Source organism: Oncorhynchus masou, chromosome 18, assembly GCF_036934945.1.
Source record: "Oncorhynchus masou masou isolate Uvic2021 chromosome 18, UVic_Omas_1.1, whole genome shotgun sequence".
NCBI classification, from domain to species: domain Eukaryota; kingdom Metazoa; phylum Chordata; class Actinopteri; order Salmoniformes; family Salmonidae; genus Oncorhynchus; species Oncorhynchus masou.
The window spans coordinates 21180966-21196543 of NC_088229.1; the positions used below are offsets into that span (position 1 = coordinate 21180966).

Genomic DNA, 15578 nt, shown 5'->3' on the forward strand with positions numbered 1-15578 from the left:
GAACAGTTGATTTTGAAATGTGTCTTATTTGAACTCTGTGAAGCATTTATTTGGGCTGCAATTTCTGAGGCTGGTAACTAATGAACTTATCCTCTGCAGCAGAGTTACCTCTGGCTCTTCTTTTCCATTGACGATCCTCTTGAGAGCCAGTTTCATCATAGCGCTTGATGGTTTTTGCAAATGCACTTGAAGAAACATTAAAAGTTCTTGAAATGTTCCACATTGACTGACCTTCATGTCTTAAAGTAATGGAACTGTCGTCATTGCTCTTTGCTTATTTGAGCTGTTAAAGAAAAACCATTGAATGAGTAGGTGTGTCCAAACTTTTGGTACTGTAGATGGAGTATGAACCATATCACATATATTAAAATAATGTTGAGGTCAGTAACATCAATGTTTTTTTGATGTCACATCACCACTGGGATCCAATGACAATTCGACTAGAGTGCTCAGGTATTTCAGTAGTGTGTGGGCGGTGTGCATCGCAGACCCAGGCTATAAACTCACTCCTCACATTCAACTGGTGCATGACATTGCTGTGTTGGCGGAGACACGTAACTCGTCTTTGTCGACGGAGCTGGAGCAAAAGTTTTTGCGCCTTTACTGTGTGTTGAGAATAAAACATTTCAACCGTTTTTACGCGTCTTCAATCATCTGAATCTTGACAGGGGAAAATGGTATGTGCGCAATTTACATAACTTCTTAATTTTTTACTTTTTGCATTGAAATTCTAAATACGGGAAGTAAAGTTTCCCCATTTCGGTGTTATTATTAATATTTGCCATCCTCATTGGCAAATGTAATGTTCACGCAGTCTGAAAATTTAGACCAACCTTTACTCGACGATTTGAGAGGTTTCCTTTGAAAAATGAAAAACATTCAGCTTTTTATTGCCTTATGTCCATAACCTCAACCTGGTCCTACCATCTATCCATTCCGTTTGAATGTATACGTTTATGAAGTTTATCGTTTGTTACTACGTTATTATAACAATGTAATGCAGTATGTGCGGGAATGCATACTGTGGCTGCAAGAGAGGAATCCTAGGAATCTGTTGAACCTTGGTGAAGAAGCAGATAGGTGGGTGGTATGGGGCAGACGCAGTTGGTTGGGTCACATGCTTGACAAACTTTCATGAAGTTTTTAACCTTCAAATGGCAGATTATTTTGTTAAAACAGCCTACTTTACCTATATTTAGGCAATAGTCTAGGAGAGCAATGTCGTGATACACTATCTTCCTATACCAATTGTGTACATAAAGGAAAATGTAGACTAGTGTACAGTCTATGGGCCAATGCATGATTACCAAAGAGAGGCCATTTGCTTTCTCAAGAATCAGCCATTCAAAGTATAACAAGCATGCGAAGTCCCTTTCGTGTCATCCTCATACAATAATTTACTTTCTATTCACGATTTAGGAGTTCTATTTTTCTTTGTGACAATGTGTTATTACACAGCATTTTAGTGTTACATTTTACAGACGCCACTTGCTTTTCAAATGTCAGTTGATTACCACCTTGTTGAGAACCTAGAATCCCCTCCCCATGGGATCCAGAGCCAAGACAACAAATCTGGACATGCTGAGACATGTGTCTGTCAGATTTCTTATAAACACTTTGGTACAGTTTCCCAGAGAGATTAAGCCTAGTCCTGGACTAAAAACGTGTCAATTTGTGTGTGGGAAACCGACCATCAAAGGAATAAATCCTTTGACCTTATTTGAGTTCAGGACCTTTAGGATCATTATTTAGAGTGCCATGGTTACTTTAAATATGGAGCCACTGTATTGCGCTCTACTTTTGGAATCACTTTTAATGACTTGAACCATGTGGTAATGGATACATGTAGATTTTTCCCTGGATAGATTTATTTCTGGTTTGCCCTTTTCGATCAACATTTAATTCAGCCCTCTTCAGTTATGACTGTGCTTACTGAGCTGTACCAACCAGCAAAATTAGAAAAAATAACATACAGGAATGTTGTTAATAATAAATCCTACATGTCAGCATACTTTAATTCCTTGTACTGTTGTGTGTTGATATAGTCAGATTTACAGTATCTGGGTAAAATGGGCTTTGCTGTTTGTGTATTTTCCACTTCAGACAGACTGTTTGAAGAACAGAATGTAGTCGTGCTGTTGTTTTTGGCCAACAGAGAGAGTGTATCTCCATCCACGTGGGCCAGGCAGGCGTTCAGACGGGCAATGCATGCTGGGAACTCTTCTGCTTGGAACACGGTGTGGGGCCTGATGGAGTGTTCAATGAAGAGGATCAGGGGCCTAATTCCCGGACTGACCCCTTCAACACTTTTTTCCACACCGGAAGTTCTGGCCGCCATGTTCCCAGGGCCATATTTGTGGACCTGGAGCCAACGGTGGTTGGTAAGCAAAGTCAATTGTAACCTTTTGTTTTATTCTCCTCTTTCTCGCCATCCATCATCCATGTTTTGTTTGTGTGTGATTGTGTAGTGTAAATGCATATCCATATTCATGGGCCAGTCAGGAGTGCTAATTGGGAATTAATTCATGTGGGCGGGGACCTGTGCTGGATGGAGCATGGTATTCAAACGACAAGACCATTGGTGGTGGCGGTGATGACCCCTTTAAACACTTTCTTCAGTGAGCGTGACTCAGGAAAATGTGTAGAAAGTGCTGTTTGTGTGGACCTAGCCAGCTGTAATTGGTAAGTGGTGGTGTATAATATTGATACAAAGATAAAAAGAAAGTTTAAGTTAAAGCTGAAATATTTAACTGTTTGGGCGACCAACAAAATTAACATAGAAATGGGAGTTATAGATCTGTCATTCTCATTGAACGCAAGTCGAAGAAGTGGTAGATCTGTTGCATGTGCGGCGTTTCTATGCTTCCCATTTTTATGTTTAGTTTTTGCATCATTTACTTTCGTTTTGTACACCAGTTTCAAACAGCTAGAAAACAATATTTTTTGTTATGGAAAATATATTTCACAGCGATTTAGATGGTACACTATACTTGCTTGTTTTGTCACATAAACTGAAATTATGCCAACTATTAGAATTTTTGCAAACAGGAAATGGCGGAATGATTTCTGCATAGTACATCTTAAAATGTTGAATGAATTAAATGTTTGTTAATGATACACACCCCAAACTTTCACAACAATAACAACTGGGCCAACAACAAATAAAATGAACTAATAAAGAAAGCCCACACACACAACATATGCTGCTCCAAAGTACAGACAAGTTGGCTGCAGTAGCCCTTGCCAAGTAATAAATAATTAAATTCGTGTTACATAATATGGTGGGGCTGCTGATAAGCTCCAGTATATGGTAAGTAGTGTGCATTAATCAAAACACAAACTCCACTGTAACACATCTACAAGTGTTCTATGGAACATTAATAAATACTAGAAATCCTGATTGTGGTGGAAAAAGTACACAATGTTCATACTTTTCTTGTTTCGTTTAAATAACGGACAGCCAGAGGCACACTCCAACACTCGGATGTCATTTAAAAGCATATTATATTGATTTAGTGAGTCCTTTAGGTCAGAGGCAGAACGGATGAGAACATGCTATATTGATTGAGTGAGTCCGTTAGATCAGAGGCAGAAGGGATGACTACCTGTTATATTGATAGGTGCGTGAATTGGACTATATTGTTGCCTGGGCATTCAAAATGAAATTAGTACTTTTAGGTGTCAAGGAAAATGTATCAGGAGTAAAAAGTACATATTTATTTTAGGATGTAGAGGAGTGAAAGTAAAAGTAGTCAAAAATAGAAATAGCAAGGTTAAGTACAGATACCCCAAAAAACTACTTAAGTAGTACTTCAAAGTATTTTTACTTGGTTACTTTACGCCACTGAAAATTGTGCATCTACATTACACTGCTGGAAGACGCAAAGTACAGCTTTACAGACTACAAAAGAATCTGAGCACAAGACTGGGAACCAAGAGCAAATCAACAATTGTGGTAATTCAGGTGACATTTCCTGTTGATGTACTATATTTGTTGAAGAGTAATTGTTTTCCCCCCTAGATGAGGTCAGGACTGGGATGTACAGGCAGCTCTACCATCCTGAGCAGCTCATCTCTGGAAAGGAGGATGCAGCCAATAACTACGCCCGTGGACACTACACCGTGGGGAAGGAGATCATTGACGGGGTCCTGGAGCGTATCCGTAAAATGGTATCACATTAAGACCTGATCTTTGTCATACAGTCAAAGGAAGGATTTGAGTCATAATATATTAATAATATAGGCTAATATAAAATATATTGGCTCAGGCCAATATATTGTGCATCCCTAGTGTTGATCAATAGTTTTTCTCCCTAGACTGACCAGTGCACAGGACTGCAAGGATTCCTCATCTTCCACAGCTTCGGAGGAGGCACCGGCTCTGGTTTCACCTCTCTGCTGATGGAGCGCCTGTCTGTTGACTACGGCAAGAAGTCCAAGCTGGAGTTTGCCATCTACCCAGCTCCCCAAGTGTCCACAGCTGTGGTGGAGCCATATAATTCCATTCTGACCACCCACACCACCCTGGATCACTCCGACTGTGCCTTCATGGTGGACAATGAGGCCATCTATGACATCTGTCGCCGCAACCTGGACGTTGAGCGTCCATCCTACACCAATCTCAACAGATTGATTGGTCAAATTGTTTCCTCCATCACTGCATCCCTACGATTTGATGGTGCGTTGAATGTTGACCTCACAGAGTTCCAGACCAATTTAGTCCCATTCCCCCGCATTCATTTCCCCCTGGTCACCTACGCGCCCATCATTTCTGCTGAGAAGGCTTACCATGAGCAGCTGACCGTCTCTGAGATCACCACTGCCTGTTTCGAGCCATCCAATCAGATGGTCAAGTGTGACCCTCGCCATGGCATGTACATGGCCTGCTGTATGCTGTACCGTGGCGATGTGGTGCCCAAAGATGTGAACGCTGCCATTCAAAATATCAAGACCAAACGTTCCATCCAGTTTGTGGAATGGTGCCCCACCGGTTTCAAGGTAAGGAACATAATTGCCTCCCGCATATCTATTGCAATAGATAAGTACTATATTTCGTCCTCGGTCAAAGGAGTAATTGATTTATTTTTCTTATTCCATCTAATCAGGTTGGGATCAACTATCAGCCCCCAACTGCTGTACCTGGAGGTGATCTAGCTAAAGTCCAGAGGGCTGTGTGCATGCTGAGCAACACCACTGCCATTGCTGAAGCCTGGGCCCGTTTGGACCACAAGTTTGACCTCATGTATGCCAAACGTGCCTTTGTGCACTGGTATGTAGGTGAGGGCATGGAGGAGGGAGAGTTCTCCGAGGCCAGAGAAGACCTGGCTTGTCTGGAGAAGGATTATGAAGAGCTGGGCAGAACAAGCACAGAATCTGATGATGATGAAGCAGGCGAGGAATATTAAGAACCAAAGAACCACGATGTCCCACCTGTCTATTAAAATGTATTATTCCGTCTTCTTTGTATTCTTTCTATTTGTAACAATTCATTGTTGCATCTCCCTGCCCTGAACCAAAACAAGTTGTAAAAAACGTACGGACAGCCAAATACACTTGTTTAATAATGCCCTGTTAATGTGTCAATTCCAAAGTGCCATGTTTTGCAATCGCAATGGCTTTCAGCTTCTGAATAAAGTCCGTCTGTGTACAATATTGCGCAATATATTTTTTTCTCTGCATATTTCATTGAAATTCATGATGAAGAACATGTTACAGCTGGGCCAAGCTTTACCTGGAGTAGACTGTATAACCTCACCCACATTCTGGTGACATGTTCTGTTTCAGTAATAATTTATTAAGGGATTATATTTAATTTACTATAAGTATATTATGAGTTTATAATAAACAGTAACCCATTGCTGGTTGCATTCAGTGAGCTGATGACTGTTGATCCTGGTCTATGGATCATTACCGTGGAGCGCAGAGCCTACCGAAGATCGCTAACGTTATAATTTGTGACTCGCCTCAAAACTGTTACAATGTATCATGCATGATTACAAACCCCTCAGTGCTCGCCCACTTAGTGGCCACATCCAATCAAAATACTCCATCGGGGCTATTTAAAGAACAAGTTCCGGCAGTGGTGGAGTCACCTGAAAATATCCTTCCGCGGTAGTAAACAATGGGACGATCTCAATGCATACCCCTGCCGTCCTCCCTTGTCTCCTTCTCAAAACCCATTGGAGAAGAAGACGAGGAGAGAGGACGCGAGGAGTATCATTTGAGAGAATACTATAGATGGGTTTTCTGACAACGTCACGAAAACCGTGTGCACGCTTTGATGTGGCAGAAGTCCAGAACGGCCATGTGGGAAATCGTAAGTTGCTCGTTTCAGATACACCGAACAAAAATCTAAACGCAACATGCAACAATTTCAAAGATGTTATTGTGTCACAGTTCATATAAGCAAATCAGTCAATTGAAATAAATTCATTCGGCCCTATCTATGGATATCACATGACTGGGAATGCAGATAGGCATCTGTTGGTCACAGATACCTTTATAAAAAAATAGGGGCATGGATCAGAAAACCAGTCAGTATCTGGTGTGACCACAATTTGCCTCATGCAGCACGACACATCTCCTTCGCATAGAGTTGACCAAGCTGTTGATTGTGGAATGTTGTCCCACTCCTTTTCAATGGCTTTGCGAAGTTGCTGGATATTGGCGGGAACTGGAACACACTGTTGTACACGTTGATCCAGAGCATCCCAAACATGCTCAATGGGTTACATACTTTATCTGGTGAGTATGCAGGCCATGGAAGAACAGGGACATTTTCAGCTTCCAGGAATTGTGAACAGATCCTTGCGACACGGGCCGTGCATTATCATGCTGAAACATGAAGTGATGGCGGCAGAAAAACGGCACGACAATGGGCCTCAGGTTCATCAATAAAATGCAAGTGTGTTCTTTGTCCGTAGCCTATGTCTGCCCATACCATAACCTCACCTCCACCAGGGGCTCTCTGTTCACAACGTTGACATCAGAAAACCACTCGCCCACATGACACCATACACGCTGTCTGCCATCTGCCCCATACAGTTGAAACCAGGATTCATCCATGAAGAGCAAACTTCTCCAGTGTGCCAGTGGCCATCAAAGGTGAGAATTTGCAAACTGAAGTCGGTTACGACGCCGAACTGCAATCAGGTCAAGTCCCTGGTGTGGGTGACGAGCACACAGATGAACTTCCCTGAGACGGTTTCTGACAGCTTGTGCAGAAATTCTTTGGTTGTGCAAACCCACAGATTCATCAGATGTCCAGGTGGCTGGTTTCAAACCATCCCGCAGGTGAAGAAACCAGATGTGGAGGTCCTGGCCTGGCATGGGTACACATGATCTGTGCTTGTGAGGCCAGTTGGACATACTGCCAAATTCTCTAAAACAAAGTTGAAGGCAGATTATGGTAGCGAAAGGAAGATTAAATTCTCTGGCAACAGTGGTGGACATTCCTACAGTGACCTTTTATTGCCCCCAGCACAAGGTTCACCTGTGTAATGATCATGCTGTTTAATCAGCTTATGATATGCCACACCTGTCAGTTAGATGGATTATCTTGGCAAAGGTGAAATGCCCACTAACAGGGATGCAAACAAATTTGTGCACAAAATATAGGAGAAATAAGCCTTTTGTGCATATGGAACATTTCTGGGATCTTTTAGGTCAGCCTAAGAAACATGAGACCAACATGTACGTCCTTTGTGTGGGTGAGCGGTTTGCTGGTGTCAACGTTGTGAACCGAGTGCCCCATGGGCAACTTTTACTTTACTACATTCCTAAAGAAAATAATGTGCTTTTTACTCCCTACATTTTCCATAACATCCAGAAGTACTCGTTACATTTTGAATGCTTAACAGGACAGGAAAATGGTCCAATTCTCGCACTTATCAAGAGAACATCCCTGGTCATCCCTACTACCTCTGATCTGGCTGACTTACTAAACACATTCATCTTTTATAAATTATGTCTGAGTGTTGGAGTGTGCCCCTGGCTAGCCGTAAATTTAAAAAAATAAGAAAATGGTGACGTCTGCTTTGCTTAATATAAGTCATTTGAATTGATTCATACTTTTACTTTTGATATACTTAAGTATATTTAGACTTGCTTCCATTCAGCCACAAGAACATTTGTGAGGTCGGGCACTGATGTTGGGTGATTAGACTTGGCTTGCAGTCGGGTTCCAATTCATCCCAAAGGTGTTCGATGGGGTTGAGCTCATGGCTCTGTGCAGGTCAGTCAAGTTCTTCCGCACCGATCTCGACAAACCATTTCTGTATGGACATTGCTTTGTGCACGGGGGCATTGTCATACTGAAATAGAAAAAGGCCTTACCCAAACTGACTTGCCTAGTTAAATAAAGGTTCAATTGAAAAATAAAAAACTGTTGCCACAAAGTTGGAAGCACAGAATCATCTAGAATGTAATTGTATTCTGTAGCGTTAAGATTTCCCTTCACTAAGGGGCCTAGCCCAAACCATAAAAAAAACAGCCCCAGACCATTATTCCTCATCCACCAATCTTTAAAGTTGGCACTATGCATTGGGGAAGGTAGCGTTCTCCTGGGATCCGCCAAACCCAGATTCATCCGTCAGACTGCCAGATGGTGAAGTGTGATTCATCACACCAGAAAACGCGTTTCCACTGCTCCAGAGTCCAATGGCAGCAGCTTGTGTGCTGCTGCTTGGCTTTGGAAACTCATTTCACGAAGCTCCCAACAAACAGTTATTGTGCTGACGTTGCTTCCAGAGGCAGTTTGGAACTCGGTAGTGAATGTTTTATCTGAGGATAGATGATTTTTACGTGCTGCGTGCTTCAGCACTCGCCAGTCCAATTCTGTGTGCTTGTGTGGCCTACCACTTCACGGCTGAGCCGTTGTTGCTCCTTAATGTTTCCACTTCACAATAACAGCACTTACAGTTGATCGGGGAAGCTCTAGCAGGGTAGACATTTGACGAACTGACTTGTTGTAAAGGTGGCATACTATGACGGTGCTACATTGAAAGTCCCTGTCCCCAGTCCCCCTGGTCGTGCTGCTGCTCCTCCTGTTGCAACTGGTCTGCCTGCGGCTATGGAACCCTGACTTGTTCACCGGATGTGCAACCTTGCCCTGGACCTGCTGTTTTCGACTCTCTCTCTACCGAACCTGCTGTCTCTAACTCTGAATGATCTGCTATGAAAAGCCAACTGACATTTACTCCTGAGGTGCTGCCCTGGTGCACCCTCTACAACCACTGTGATTATTATTATTTGACCCTGCTGGTCATCTATGAATGTTTCAACATCTTTGCCATGTACTGTTATAATCTCCACCCGGCACAGTTTCTTCCTAGGTTCCTGCCTTTCTATGGGAGTTTTTCCAAGCCACCGTGCTTCTACATCTGCATTGCTTGCTGTTTGGGGTTTTAGGCTGGGTTTCTGTAGACCACTTTGTGACATCGGCTGATGTAAAAAGGGAGTTATAAATAAATCTGATTCACTGAGCTCTTCAGTAAGGCCATTCTACTGCCAATATTTGTCTATGGAGATTGCATGGCTTTGTGCTTGATTTTATACACCTGTCAGCAACGGGTGTGGCTAAAATGGCCAAATCCACTAATTTGAACGGGTGTCCACATACTTTTGTATATATAATGTATGTCCTCCATCTTTTTCAACATTACATAATTATTTTTACATTTATACTAAATTCAACACAATGGTGTGTCAAAAAAAACTTGTATTTGCATATTTATATATTCATGTGTGCATGACAAATTGGAATAATTTTAGAACTATATCTTAGAGTAATCCCAATCTATGTAGTAAAATCCTGTAATTTATATTGATTTAAAATGTCTAACATGAAGTAGAGTTGATTTCTAAGGTCATAGAAATGAGTTGGCAAACATAAAGAGGTGTTAGAAAAACTAAATGGTATCTACTTTTTTAGGCGGACGTAGTCACTGCCTGAGAACATTCGTTTCGCTGTGCGTGTGTATGTGTTTGACTGAACTGCCTCGTATGTTGATCCCGATTGCCTTCTGGAGAACCTGACATTGGAAAATTAGAAGGATAGACCTCCCGACAGATCATAGCAAGGTGACATTGTTGTGATCAGCCTACCTGTGTTTGAGCTCTAAGATTGGACCACGAAGATGACCCAGCCTCGACCGGACGAGTTCAAGCCACCTCCGGAGTGCCCAGTCTTCGAACCAAGCTGGGAGGAATTTGTCGATCCTTTTGCTTTTATAAATAAAATCCGTCCAATTGCGGAAAAAACTGGCATTTGTAAGGTCCGCCCGCCTCCGGTAAGTGTGGTCGAGTTGCTGAATGGTTCAACTGAATCTTTTAAAACCATTTTAACAGCAAGAAGACTGACATCTACCATACACTGGGGGGGTTTAAAGGGACATTTTCAACATGGCGGATTAAGGTTTTTTTGCTGATTCTTTTGTGTATCATTCAAATGTTTATTTAGCTAGCTACATAATCTAGCTAGTTTTTAATAACATTAGCTAGCTACCTGACCAGCGGAGTGTATTTGTGTAGCAACAGGAAACGTTGGTAAAAATGTATCTTGGTGCTTAACTGAAAACGAAACGGTACAACACCGGCAAGCTAGCTAGCTAACTGATTTGAACGAGTCGTGAGATGTATCTTTCGCTATCGACTGATCAAACTAGTAGTATCTGGCACAATGACCGTCAGCGAAATCAGCCAGTTTAGTGTAAAAACGACAAAAGAGCCAACGTTAGTACTACCTAAAACAGCGTTTCAATAAATAAAATGTACATTTACATAACATTAGCTAGCTACAGACTGACATGGTCCATTAACGTTACAGTAGCTAACTGGACTGGCAGGTGGGTATTAATGTCTAGCTAGCTTGCTAAATTGGCTAGTTGTGTCGTTAGGGGAGAAAACAATAGACATTGTTAGTAACAGGAAAACTTTTCTTGACTAAAATTTCTTGACTATGTATCACTGGTAATGCCAAAGCCAAACAGTCGTACGGTTAGTGTTACGGAGACGGGTGATGTTTATTGTTGAATGTTGTTTTTGATGACGTCATTCAGACAAACTTCTATCTTCCCCATAACGAAGGATCACCTGTATTCATTAGTCTTGTTTGGTTTAGCCTAAACTTAAATGATTCATCGGAAAATATATTTTTTAAACCTGTGTTGACCTTTTTGGAAACTGAAATAAAAACCATTAATAACCAAAGAAAGAAGTAATCCATAAATGAATAATAGACATAACTCATTACGCATACATTATTGGTTATAACTATCAATCAATATCGAATGGCGTCAAAAATGAGTGTTAATAGCTAAGTAATTGGATAGATGTCTGGAGATATCCTGGTGAAATAGGATGTTCACTCAGTAGGCCCGACAGTTTTTGGGTGTTGTCCTCCATGTTGGCTTTGTGGTAAACCGGAGCTGTTGAGTTCCATCTGGCCATTTTGTTGGTGATGTTAGTTAGGCTAGTGTGTTTTTAAGATAATAAATCAATCATGTTGTATGCTCTACAATGCTTATATTGTAACCCTTAATAAGTAATTATATTGAAGGGGGAAAAGTACCGTGACCTATTTATATGTGAAATTAAAATAATCCTACATGTCTGCAATACCTCCTTTCAAAGAGACTCCATCTACCCTACATAAATCCAAATGACTTAGGTCCTGCCAATGTAAAGCCTTTTATTTTTATTTTGATGTAACTCAGTGACAACAGTAGACCCATAGACAGACTCAGACTTGTAGGCTAAACATCTGTTACTGACAGGTGTTCCATATGGGACAATGACTGGTTTATTGTAAGATATCCCCATACTGCTGGGTAGATGTGGTACAGTTTGTATAATTTAGTGAACTACGTGTATTTCAGCTAGTAATTTAACTACATTTTGCAGTAGCTTAGTGGTAGTTGAACTAAATTTAAATATTGGTACGGTTTTTGGTAGTAAATGTTTTGCAATGTAGTGATGTAGCCAACTACTGGAACTACACTAAAATATGGGTGAAGTAGGCAATAATTAACTTTCTTTTTCAGCTACAGACCTGCCCAATTCTCACTTGAAGATATATTTTTTAATTTGATAAATTTCACGATCTGTCTTGCAATGTGTAGTATATGACATTTCAAATTAAGATATGATAATTTATCACTAAGTAGTTAAGATGTAGTGAGCTACTTTTTCAAAGTAACTTCAGTTAAGTAAACTATTTTTCTTAAGAGTATATTTAGTGTAGCTTAATTTCTTCCAGTGTGAAGTAATTGGAAGCTTGGTAAACTATATTTTCAGAGGAGCTTCCCCAACACTGACAATAGGCCATTTTATGATATTATGTGTCCTATGGAATGCAAATTCTAATAATGTTGTTGTTGTATGCTCACAGGGCTGGCAGCCACCATTTGCATGTAATGTTGACAGACTGCACTTCACTCCTCGGATACAGAGGCTCAATGAACTGGAGGTAAGGAGGTCACTTTGCATTATGTGTAACCTAGGTCTTAGTTTCCATATACAATACCCTTGATGATATGCAGTATGCATCCCTTTGAAACCCAGGCCCATAGAGGGGAATAGAACTGATTGGTCAGGGTCTCGGTCAATGCAATTGTCTAGTTGACGAAGCACTGAAGGTTGCTGTTGTGCCTACCATTATTAATCACCCCTTTCAGAAGCTTGAGTGAAAGGAAGGTCAAAGGTTGCTTGTGCAGGAGTCGGTCAGCAGAAATCTTGTCTTTTCAGTTTGCAAATATTTGTTTGTTGCATCACATTGCTGAGTCAGGAGACTGATTATCACCTCTGTGATTTTCTACATTTCAATTCCTACAGTGGCTGTCAGATATCACCTAGTGTATGTTCCCCTTTCCTAGGCACAGACCAGAGTCAAGCTTAACTTCTTGGACAAGATTGCAAAGTTCTGGGAGTTGCAGGGGTGTTCTCTGAAGATTCCTCATGTAGAAAGGAAGATATTGGACCTTTATCAACTCAACAAGGTTGGGTGTTTTAGTATTGTTTCAAACTGCTATGCATTTATTCCATCTTAAATGGTATTTAACAGCATCCACTGACTATAATTCACTTTGACACATTTTATTTCAGAATGTTGCAGATGAGGGTGGATTTGATATTGTGTGTCGCGACAGACGATGGACAGCGATTGCACTTAAGATGGGCTTTGCTCCAGGCAAGGCTGTGGGCTCTCACCTACGGTCACACTATGAGAGAATCCTCTACCCCTACAACCTCTTCCAGAGTGGAGCTAACCTCCTGGTAAGTTGGACAAATGCCCTAACACTCATGGTTAATCTGTCTGCGTCTGTTCACATTGTACTCAGGGCTTTATGCACTAGCTAATGCTGTGTTAAGCGCTTGGCTGGCTCATCTGTAGGCAAGTTAAGCACTGTTCAACCATAGTTCTAGTGCTGTTATTGTGGAAGTACTGTATGTTTGTCTAATGTGAGGATCATTTTCAATATTGAATAAATGGATTGAAAACTGCAGAGAAAGTGTATTGAGTCAATATAGATTGGGTCTTTGTTGTTAACTTTGCAAGCTCTCTCTTGCTTTAGGCACCAGATCTTGCTTCCAAGCTGATGCGTTTAGTGTCTGCCCCTGAACTTGACACGGTATGGCTGCCTCATGGTTATTATCTAAGAATTTAAAAAAATGGCACATGTGGTTATGGCATAGTCTGGAGTTTTTGGTTACACAGAAATGTTACAGATCATTCTTTGCTTCAAATAGTCTCATTGTGCTTTGTCTGTGCACCGTTGATATAGTCTGGGTGTCCTTGCTGCCATAGGCATGTGTGCCATGTCTATTATTGTTTGTATGTTTTGTCTAACATTTGTAATAGATTAACTGCATGTATTGTATAACATTACTAATGTTCCTATTCTATGGTGCCTATGCCTGCAGTTTGTCCAGAAGCCAACCCTGCCACTTGACACAAGTGACAAGGAGTACAAACCCCATGACCTGGCCGAGAGGCAGCAGTTTGTCCAGCCAGCCGAGTCCTGCTGCAACAGCGCCCGCAGAGCAAAGCGGATGAGAGCTGAGGTGGATGCTCTTGTCGAACAGAGCCTCACACACTTGTCAGAAGAACTCCTCATAAACCCAGTAATTCAGATTGCAGAAACTACCCTGTAACCAACTACCTTACTCTATCTCCTTCAAATCCTTAAGTCACAAAATGGAGTGTGATTAGCTTAAAGCCTTGTGTTATCTTAATTATTCATGAAAGCATTGGCACATCACTGCTCTCTATTGCATATCAACTTTGTAACATCATTAGTGGTAGTTACAATAGTTAACTAGAACTCTATTTCCATTCACAGTCCAGTTGTGTGAAGAGCGAACCAGGAGCTGAACCCTGTGAGAACAGACCAAATCTGAGGAGGAGGATGGGCTCCTTTGTTGCCAAGCCCGAGCCAGGTCAGTACCAACAAGACTTTACTTTAACCACAAAAGAGTTAAAACAATATTTGTGATCGGTGCCAATATCCAATATGTACGCTAGTGGGCATTTTGGAATGTAGTGTGTGATATTCAGGCTAGGGAGGAAGATGCACCATGGGTAATTCATGAGTTAAATCATCTGGTGTTCCTCATTATGCTCATCATAAGTAATTTTTTTTGGCAGAAAAAGAAATTCCCATTCTAGTGAAACAAGAACCCATCGAGCCGGTCAGCGAGGCAGATGAAAACAAGTCTCGATATAAGAAAAAACCCAGTCTTGATGTCCCATCTCCTGCAGTGAGTGTAGTAAGTGTGGATTTATTTGATCCATTCTTTGGATGAGAGAGAATACTCTAAATGGATTATCAACATTATTGCATCTTTACACCAGAACATATTTTATACATTTTTGTGCAGCATATAGGTTTAAAAAAAGTTGAATTGTAGATCCTTTGGTTATTCCACTTCAAGAATGTGTCATGTCTTTTGTAGATGGTTCTGTTGTTATTATATAGTTCATTAGTTATGTATTAACCGGAGTGAAGAGAATGCTTCTCTCAGGAATGACTGGAACAAAGCCCTTCTTCCCTCCTCTGTTCTGTAGGTGGACCTGTATATTTGTCTGGTGTGTGGCAGCGGGAGTGACGAGGATCGTCTTCTGCTGTGTGATGGCTGTGACGACAGTTACCACACCTTCTGTCTCATACCCCCTCTAAACGACATCCCCAAAGGAGACTGGAGGTGCCCCAAGTGCCTGGCTCAAGTGAGTAGTGATGTCTATTCACCTCATCACACCAATAACCACATTTACACTTCACAGTCAATCTGTACTGGCTTCTGTGAATGTATGATTTGAATGTGTTCAGCTCTTATTTATACAGAATACCTTTGTTTATCTGTGAGAAAAAAAAACTTATTAAGGTGTGCTTTCTACCCCTTGTTGTTTATTTTGAATAGGAGTGCAGCAAACCTCAGGAGGCATTTGGTTTTGAGCAGGCATACAGGGACTACTCTTTGCGGGCTTTTGGTGAAATGGCAGACTCCTTCAAATCTGATTACTTCAACATGCCAGTTCATGTAAGTAGAAAATGTCTAATCAAGGAAGTTAAGATTTTTGA

The 15578-nt window shown here is 41.2% G+C and overlaps 2 protein-coding genes across 4 annotated transcripts in view; both read left to right on the plus strand.

The window, feature by feature from the left end:
* Nucleotides 1–486: 486 nt before the first annotated feature.
* On the plus strand, nt 487–5652 carry LOC135504188 (tubulin alpha-8 chain-like). Its single transcript, XM_064922533.1, has 5 exons — nt 487–677; nt 2156–2381; nt 4022–4170; nt 4318–4998; nt 5106–5652. Exons 1-5 carry the CDS (start codon nt 675–677, stop codon nt 5403–5405), a joined length of 1359 nt encoding a protein of 452 aa, XP_064778605.1. The 5' UTR covers nt 487–674; the 3' UTR covers nt 5406–5652.
* A 4307-nt stretch (nt 5653–9959) lies between these two features.
* The window catches only part of LOC135504189 (lysine-specific demethylase 5B-B-like), a 34967-nt gene continuing 29348 nt past the window's right edge, over nt 9960–15578 (plus strand). Inside the window, exons 1-10 of one of the 3 annotated variants that reach the window (XM_064922534.1) lie at nt 9960–10289; nt 12389–12466; nt 12873–12995; nt 13102–13272; nt 13572–13628; nt 13921–14121; nt 14340–14436; nt 14645–14766; nt 15065–15223; nt 15418–15537. In XM_064922534.1, coding sequence (XP_064778606.1) covers nt 10137–10289; nt 12389–12466; nt 12873–12995; nt 13102–13272; nt 13572–13628; nt 13921–14121; nt 14340–14436; nt 14645–14766; nt 15065–15223; nt 15418–15537 — 1281 coding nt within the window. In that variant the 5' untranslated portion in view covers nt 9960–10136. The remainder of the gene's footprint in view (nt 10290–12388; nt 12467–12872; nt 12996–13101; nt 13273–13571; nt 13629–13920; nt 14122–14339; nt 14437–14644; nt 14767–15064; nt 15224–15417; nt 15538–15578) is intronic. The other 2 variants (XM_064922536.1, XM_064922537.1) reach the window with 2 other exon arrangements.

Excerpts from the sequence above, each read along its gene's own strand:
- LOC135504188 (XM_064922533.1), top strand. Across the intron at positions 2,382-4,021 it reads CCTGGAGCCAACGGTGGTTG|ATGAGGTCAGGACTGGGATG; the intron begins GTAAGCAAAGTC and ends TTTCCCCCCTAG. Across the intron at positions 4,171-4,317 it reads TGGAGCGTATCCGTAAAATG|ACTGACCAGTGCACAGGACT; the intron begins GTATCACATTAA and ends TTTTCTCCCTAG.